This window comes from Chrysemys picta, chromosome 24 (genome assembly GCF_011386835.1).
Source record: "Chrysemys picta bellii isolate R12L10 chromosome 24, ASM1138683v2, whole genome shotgun sequence".
Classification (NCBI taxonomy): Eukaryota; Metazoa; Chordata; order Testudines; family Emydidae; genus Chrysemys; species Chrysemys picta.
Window position 1 is genome coordinate 17,423,745 of NC_088814.1, and position 9,052 is coordinate 17,432,796.

The 9,052-nt window shown below is 48.5% G+C and overlaps 1 protein-coding gene across 7 annotated transcripts in view; it reads right to left on the reverse strand.

Annotated features, from left to right (window-relative positions):
* The window catches only part of LOC101948250 (leucine-rich repeat-containing protein 37A-like), a 58,085-nt gene extending 55,410 nt beyond the window's left edge, over positions 1-2,675 (reverse strand). Inside the window, exon 1 of one of the 7 annotated variants that reach the window (XM_065577616.1) lies at positions 2,224-2,675. Coding sequence is in view for 1 of the 7 variants with exons in the window: in XM_065577614.1 (XP_065433686.1) it covers positions 2,224-2,435 (212 nt within the window). In the remaining 6 variants the exon portion in view is untranslated. The remainder of the gene's footprint in view (positions 1-2,223) is intronic. The other 6 variants (XM_065577614.1, XM_065577620.1, XM_065577617.1 and 3 more) reach the window with 6 other exon arrangements.
* Positions 2,676-9,052: the final 6,377 nt, after the last annotated feature.

Sequence of the window (9,052 nt, forward strand, 5' to 3'; positions counted from 1 at the left end):
TTGACAAAGCCCTGTCTGGGATGATTTAGCTGGGAATTGGTCCTGCTTTGAGCAGGGGGTTGGACTAGATGACCTCTTGAGGTCCCTTCGAACTCTGATATTCTATGATTCTATGATTCTATGAACGACTTCAAATGAGGGAGAATCCGCCACATATGTAGAAAGAACAGGAGTATTTGTGGCACCTTAGAGACTAACAAATTTATTAGAGCATAAGCTTTCGTGGACTACAGCCCACTTCCTCGGAGGCATACAGAGTGGAATAAATATTGAGAAGTGCCACAAGTACTCCTGTTCTTTTTGCGGATACAGACTAACACGGCTGCTACTCTGAAACCACATACGTAGGTAAGTTTTTTCCACTGGTTAACAACTGGCAACTTATTTCTAGCCTGAATTTGTCTAGCTTCAGCTTCCAGCTGTTTGTTGCAACCATCTGTTGTCTCTCTCATTTTATATTTGATATAAACTCTTTGGGACAGGGGCCATCTCTTTGTAAAGGTCCCACAGTGCCCAGCACAAGGTGGCTGGTGCCTGGGCGCTACCACAGTACAAATAAATAATAATTATAATAATAACAGGACAGATGTTTTCAGCTATGAACAGGAGACAGCCAGTAAAAGAGGGTGGGTCTGCACAAAGGCTTCAGCTGTACCAGGTGGTGTGGTAGGTTGGATAATGTGAGTTCTGTAACTTCAGTTTCTGATTTGCTTTGGGTACATCTATGGATGACGGGCTGTCTGCTTTGGGGAAGCGGATTGTCATGTGACCATGGTAAAGCATCACAGAATGAGTCAATTTGTACTAACATTGAACAAACAGCTTTACTAGAACAAGGGAAACAGTATTACCCCGAATACTGCCCTGCTCTCTCTCTGTTTGGTGCAGAGCTTCTGCCTCAAACTTTCCCAGGACCTCTCTTGCCTGGTTTTCTGCTACAGCTTTGGAGATAGTTTTCACATCCTCACAGGAAAGGCAGGAGCTTCCTCGGCCTCGCTATTTGCTTCTGTGTACTTTGCTTAATTGCATTTACCTTAAGGGTGGTAAATGTCTCACTTTCTACAGTGCATGTGCAGAGATGGAGGATAGAGAGCAAAGGGAGCCCCTTGAGCTGGGACCATCTTTTCGTTCTCTATTTGTCTAGCACAGTAGGGTCTTACTCCATGACTACGGCTCCTAGGTGCTGCAGTAATACACATAAATAATAACAATAAAAATAGCTTTAAGCCATCATTGTGCTCCCCCATTCCCCAGAGCTGCCAAGGGGCCGGTGTGGCCCTCGTGTGATGTACTGCAGCAATGACAACTCCCAAGAGAATCTTGGTGTCCTCGGGGACCACAGCCACTACTGGCAGGCTCAGCCAAATCTCTTTTGGGGTTGGGATGATGGGGAATAAGGGCTCATCTACACAGGGAGACGGTAAAGGAAAGGTGTGGATATACACTGCTATAGTTATGCCCTATCTAATTCCCTGTATGGACATTCTTAATCCAGAAGAGCTTTTTTCCAGTTTAGCTCATCTCCCGTTCAAACGCACAGCTGCGCTGGTGAATTTCCCCATGTACACAAGCCCTAAGTGTGGGAGACAAGGCAGGGGCAGTTTCTCTCCTTCCCCGGAGCCTGTACCCAGGCCCGTGACTCTGACCCTGGTAATAACAAGCGAAAGAAGAGCAGATGGTTGGGGGAAGGGGAGCTTGGGCACATGAGCTAGGCCAACATTTTCAAACCGGAGAGTCTGAAGTTAGGCACAGAAAGGCACATTTAGGGAACTAAATCAGACAGGGCCTGCCTTCCATTGACCTCAACAAGAGCTGCAGGCCCTTCAACAATCAGCCCCAAATGTAGATTTAGGGACCCAGGGGATTTAGGAACACAAGCCCCATTGAATGCCAATGAGATTTATGCTCCCAATTCCCTCAGCTGCCTAACTTTAGACTCCCAAATTTGGCAATTTTGCCCTGATGCTCTCTGAAAATGAAGATAGTAGTATTCCTCTACCTCACACAGGGCTTGGGAGGGGGAACCCAGGAGTGTGAGATGTTCGGGTACTGCAATGAGCCTATACAGTCTGTGCTGAAAGGATCCCTGCCTGGGCAGGAGAGATTTGGGTGCTGGAGTTTCTATCCCCACAGAGAGGTCAGGGAGGGGGGTGTCTGTGTCCAGGTGGGGTCTCCCCTCTGGGGGCGGGGGTCTCTATCTTGGCACACCGTCCCGGTACTCACAGGAAGAAGAAGGTCTGGTTGCGGGCGGCAGGCCCAGGCGGTAGTAGCTGGTGGAGCCCGGCGGGCAGGGCGGCCCTGCTGCAGTTGAGCAGCCCCCGGTGGCACTGGCATGGGGCCGGGCAGGCGTTGCCGTGCCGCCTAGCGAGGGAGGCAGCGGCAGCCACCAGCAGCAGGAGGAGGAGCAGAGGGGGCCGGAGGCCCGCCTCACTCATTGGGGCTCAGCGGATGTTGGGAGAACGGTGGCTGCTCCCCGTGGTTACCAAGCAACCACACCCGCACGCTTGTCATGCATGAGGCACTGCATGGCCCCCATGGGCTGCCCCTACCGCCGATGTGACCTCTGGACCCACTAGCCTCTGACCCCAGCAACAGCCATGGCCTGCCGGTGACCCCCCACAGCAGTGAGGTCACCACTATTCTAGAGCAGCCCCTGAGCTCACCAAGACCTCAGCAGAGCCCCCCGGGTCTTCCCACTCCAGGGTCTAGGAGACCTTCACAAGCTCCCCCCAGTGGAGAAAGGCCACAGGGCAAGCAAGGGGAGGAGACCCAGCCCCATACCCCCGCCCCGAGGGCACCAAGGAAATAGATCCCTCCAGGTAACCGCCTCCTGGGCCGTGGTGGGTGGGGCTGGGGTGAGATTCCTCTGCCCCACTGCAAGGATGGAGACGCACACGGAAAAGGGGGAAGGAAGCCTCAGGTACTGGTGGACAAGGGCCATGTGTGGAGCATCCACAGGGAAGGCTCTTGTTCCTCCCCCTTTCAGTCAGGATAAGAAATGGTAGAGACCCACTGGACAGAGTGCGATATTGGCAGCCATGCGAGGGGTTTGGGCACCCCCCCCAGAAAAGGGGAAGCTGGGCAGCAGGGGGTGGGGCTAGGTGGCCCTCAGAGCCTTTGCAATATTTGACATTTTGTGTTTTCTCTTTGTTGATGGGCTGGTGCTCCCTGCCTCTGGTGGACATTGGGAAAGTGGAGTGCAGGGCTGGGGCAGATTAATGAGGGGAAATGGACAAATTGCTGTGGGGGAGGCAGAATGGATACCAAACATAACCAAAAGAAATGGCATTAACAAAATGTTTGCCTAGCAGCACCTTGATTATTTGTCTGACCAGGCCTCACTTCCTGCAACCTTCTCAGCGAGTTGTCTCGTTACACTGTCTGCTCCTCCAGGAAAGGGGCGTATCATTCCTAGGTTCACATGCAGTGCTTTGCACACTTTGGGGCACTACATGAACAAACAGGAATGCATAATATGCAAAAGCATCCAGCTGTGTAACTGCCCTCTCACCTGAGCTCATCAAAGCAGGGAGGGCAACCCATCTAACCCCCATTTTCCCTGAGGGCACCAAATAGGGGAAGCCCTATCCTGCAGATATTGTTCTCACCTGAGCTTGCCAAATCAGGGACAGCCCTGGGAATGGTGGAAGGATGAGCACCAACAGTGAGACATCTAAGAGCAGGGCATCAAGGTTTCTTAGCAATGGCCCACCACTGTGGATCTGTCCTAGAGGAACCATGGATCTCACCATATGCAAAGAGAGAAGTAAGACTTGTCTCTTTTCTGTTGCTTTCTCACAATAACGGTCCAAGGAGAGCTCAGACTCCGATCAATGGGAGTTAGGTACCTAAATACCTGGGCCTCAGTTTCTAAACCCTGAAGATAAATGAAGAAAGAGAACGGAGTAGAAGGTAAAGGATCCAAGCACCTGCAATGTTAAGCACAAGGAGAGGGAGAATACAGTCATTGTGACTACATCTCTGCTCAGGTAACGCTGACAGATCGATCCCAAAACCACCCTCATCCAAAGGCACTCAGAAGGGAAGAATGCCATGTGACAATCTGATAATCCCTGGCCTCCTCAAACCAGGAAGGTCTGCAAGATGAACAGAGGGTTGAGGGCTGCAGCATAAGGCACAGCATTACCAACTCCCAGAGTTAAAAAATTGAGTCAGTTCTCTCAAATCATGAGATTTTAAAACATAATAAATGGGGGGGGGTGTTCTTGATTTGCCTTCCAGTTTCTGGAGTCTTTAGGGGTCACTCAGATAATGTTTTCAAGCTTTTCTCTGCAACTGTGAGGCCAAAAATGTCCTTAAACGGAGTTCCTCACATGAAAAATTAATTACTCAGCTTCTTGTAACTGTTGTTCTTTGAGATGTGTTGTTCATGTCCATTCCAATCCGGAGTTTTTATTCTCTCTCTCACACCTCTGCTCCCTGGTGGTCTCAGCGGTGAATGAAAAAGAGCGCCGGGGGAACAGGCACCGGCTCACAAGGCTAAGGAGGCCAAACATATGGTCCTCTTTGGCAGGAAAGTGTATGCTGCTGGGGGCCTGCAGCTAAGGATAGCCAACCAGCAGGTTATCCTCAGTAGGTATAACTTTAACTCTTGGGAACGCTTACAACCAAATACAAAGAGATGCTCCTTGCGTCATGGATCACAACTGCATCCGTACTTGCTACGACCTCGCCAAGGTTCCAGCTCCACCTATTACGGCGCAGTGGTTCCTTAACTCCAACTCTGGGCAGGAGGGATAGCTCAGTGGTTTGAGCATTGGTCTGCTAAATCCAGGGCTGTGAGTTCAATCCTTGAGGGGGCCATTTAGGGATCTGGGGCAAAAATCTGATCTGTCTGGGGATTGGTCCTGCTTTGAGCAGGGGGTTGGACTAGATAACCCCGAGGTCCCTTCCAACCCTGATAGTCTATTGCCTCACCTCCAGGAGAGAGCTTGGGAGTCCCCTGATTGGAATCGACGTAACCAAGCATTTGAAGAAGAAAAAAACAGTTACTCACCTTCTTGTAACTGTTCTTCACGATGTGTAGTTCACGTCCATTCCAATACCCACCCTCCTTCCCCTCTGTCGGAGTAGCCCCAAGAAGGAACTGGGTCATATATTGAGTGCCATGAAGGCACCACTCCAGGGGGCTCCCTAGTCAACCCAACGGAAGCTGCTAAGGGAAAAGTTTCCGACGACTGTGCACGCATCGTGCCCACACCTGATTGGAATCAAAGTGAAAAAGCACTCAAAGAAGAATCTGGCTTTAATAAAACCACCAAATATAAGTGCTGGCAACAGTGGAGGTAGTTAATAAAAGCTCAAGTCCTAAAGAGGATGAAGAATGTCCAGCTGCTCTGAAAATGATTTTATTCAATTTAAACTTAGATTAGTTTCACTGTGACTGCACAGTTAACAGGTCATGAGAGATCCTCACAGATGTAAATGCCAGTAAAGAAAGTGAAGCTAACTACCAGATGCCCAGTGCAATAGACTACAATCTGTCATAGAAGGAGACTGAAGTTGGTAGATCCCCAGTTGCTTCAGTGGAGGCTACCAGCTTCTTGTGCTATAGGCCATGGTTATTTAAGCAGGCCATAAACTACATAGAAGAAGAGGAGCTTTAGTTTAACTCCAATAATCCAGCACATATTTCAACATGGGGAATAGGAAAGCAAAAGTTCAGTAACTTGATGTTAAACTACAGCTTCTCTTTCAGAAAAATGCCCCGTTATGGAGAATTTACCATAGCTGTGGGGAGTCTGTTCCAGTAGTTAATTATCCTGTTTTAAAAAGCTGCATCTTATTTCCAATTTGAATTTTTCTAACTTCAGTTTCCATCCACGGGATCTTGAGATGCCTTTGCCTTCTAAAGAGACTGCTAGTTGTTAGGGGCTTTCCCTTCACCCCTCCCCTGGTTCTTGTCACGCAGACAGAAAGCAGAACACCGGAAGTCCGAAATGCAGGCAATGCAATGTTTATTGGGGTTAGTTTCAAGCAAACATATCCATAGCTCTGAAGCCACAGAGCCTTTAACTGTGTCCCGTTCCCATCTCCTCTTTCTTAGCAGGCCCAAATATACTTGCAGAGCACACTCCTTGTCCCACCCCTTATAAGTTATGGTCATGTTCTGTTCTGGAGGGTCATGAGTCTGTGGACTTGGTACCACTTCTTTTGTATCCCATGGGAGGGGTAAGGAGTGAGGAGGTGCTTCGGTCAGGGAAAGGCTTTTCTTTGGCTTTTAGTTTTTCTTATGCCTCCTCCCTCATCCCCCCTTGCCCCTCCCAACTGGTTGCTTGACCTTGGCTTGAGAGAGGAGCCAGGCTGCCTTCCAGTGTATGCTCATATATTAAACTCCCACTATACCCAGTAACTAAGTTCCCTCTAAGCTGTGCGGCCGTGCAGCAGGCTATAAAGGGCCGTGCAGCCACAGGGTCCTGGAGAGGAGAGAGGTAGGGGGTGGGCAGGGACTGGGGAGGGGAGCAAGTTGGGGTATGCAGGGCTGCTTTGGACTTCTTCCCCCCCCCAGGAGCTCCATATTGCCAGCAGGGAGAGGGCCGGGGGAGTCCTCTGGCCCCAGCCCTGGGGCAGCCTGAACCCCAAACTCCTTATCCCCGGCCCCACCCCAAAGCCCTCCCCCCTTCCGCCTCCCACTCCAATGCTCTGCCCCAGCCCTTGAGCCCCCTCCCACACCCTGAACCTCTCATCCCCAGCTCCACCCTGGAGCCCTCAACCCCACACCCCAACCCTCTGCCCCACCCCTGAGTGCCCTCCCACACCCCAAACCCCTCATCCTGGCCCACGTCAGAGACCACACCCCCAGCCAGAGCTCTCACCCCCCAGCACGCCAACCCTCTGCCCCAGCCGTGAGCCCCCTCCCACACTCCGAACTCCTTGGTCCCACCCCCGCCACACATCACCTCCATATTGGTGCACATATTAAAATTCATTCCGCACATGGATATAAAAAATTAGAGGGAACATTGCCCAGTAATACTTTTCTGCTGGGCAGAAGCAACAAACAGTGTCTTTGTTTTTTGTTCACACATATTAGTAAGGATATAAAAGTATCAAAAATCAAACCCAAAATTCTATCTTAGGCTAACAAACAGGCATACATACCAATACTAGTATATTTTCTCCTTGTGCAGGTACAGTGTAGACTGTGATCAACTCACCTTGTAACCATCTCTTTGACAGACTAAATAGACCAAGCTCCTTCAGCCCTTCACTGGAAGATGTGTGTTCCAGATTTTGAATCAATGGTGTACCTCTTCTCTGAACCTTCTCCAGTTTTTCAACAGCCTTTTTCAAGTGTGGATGCCAAAAGATGTCAGACAAAGGGGTTAATTGTAAAAGTGAAAGGTAAATCACTGTTTTCCAGAAAATTTACATGACATAGTTGGCACCACAGAGACTTGGTGGGATAATACACATGACTGGAATACTGGCATAGTTCGCTCAAGGAGGACAGGCAGGGAAAAAAGTGAGGAGGTTTTGGCATGTACATCAAACATGTATACTCAACCTGATACTGAAGTTGAGATGGAAATAGGAAACAGATTTGCTGAAAATCTCTGGGTAAGGATAAAAGGGTGATGTTATGGTAGGGGGTCTAGCATAGACTACTTAACCAGGGAGAAGAGGCTTTTTTTAAACAAAATCATCCAAAGCACAGGACTTGGTGGTGATGGGGGACTTCAGCTACCCAGACATCTTTTGGGAAAATAACACAGCAGAGCACAGATTATCCAAAAAGGTATTGGAATGCATAGGAGACAATTTTTTATTTCAGAAGGTGGAGAAAGCTACTAGAGGAGAGGCTATTCTAGATTTGATTTTGACAAATAGGGAGTAACTGGTTGAGAATTTGAAAGTGGAAGGCATCTTGGGTGAACGTGATCATGAAAGGCTAGAGTTCATGATTCTAAGGAATGGTAGAAGGGAAAACAGCAGATTAAAGATAATGGATTTCAAGAAGGCAGACTTTCGCAAACTCAGGGAGTTAGTAGGTAAGATCCCATGGAAAGCAAGTCTAATGGAGAAAACAGTTCAAGAGAGTTGGCAGTTTTTTAAAGAGACATTATTAAGGGCACAAGAGCAAACTATCCCACTGTGTAGGAAAGATAGGAAGTATGGCAAGAGACCACCCTGGCTTAATATAGAGATCTTCAATGAACTGAAAAAACAAACAAACAAGAGTCCTACAAAAAGTGGAAACTAGGTCAAATTACAAAGGATGAATATAAAAAATCAACACAAGCATGTATGGACAAAATTAGAAAGGCCAAGGCACACATGGGGATTAAACTAGCTAGAGACATAAAGGGTAACAAGAAAACATTCAGATACATGAGAAGCAAGAGGAAGACCAAGAACAGGGCAGGCCCATTACTCAGCGAGGGAGGAAAGACAATAACAGAAAATGTGGAAATGGCAAAAAGTACTAAATGCCTTTTTTGTTTCAGATTTCACCAAAAAGGTTAGTAGCAATTGGATGTCTAACATAGTGACTGCCAGTGAAAATGAGGTAGGACGTGAGGCTAAAATAGGGGAAGAACAAGTTAAAAATTAATTAGGGCAAGTCTACACGTAAAATGCTGCATCGGCATAGCTGCATTGATGGACCTCTGCCTCTATAGCACTTTAATGAAGTTGCTCTAAGCCAATGGAAGAGAGCTTGCCCATCGGCGTAGTTAATCCACCTCCCCGAGAGGTGGTAACTATGTCAGTGGGAGAAGCTCTCCTGTCGTCATAGCGCTGTCTACATGGGGGGGCTAGGTCAGTATAACTACGCCACTCAGGGATGAGGATTTTTAACACCCCTCAGTGACGTAGTTATATCGCTATAGTTCTGTCAGGTAGATCAGACCTTAGACAAGTTAGATGTCTTCAGGTTGGCAGGGCCTGATGAAACACATCCTAGAACACTCAAGGAAATGACTGAGGAGATATCTGAGCCATTAGCAATTATCTTCGAAAACTCATGGAAGATGGGAGAGGTTCCAGTGGACTGGAAGAGGGCAAATACAGTGCCAAGCTATAAAAAGGG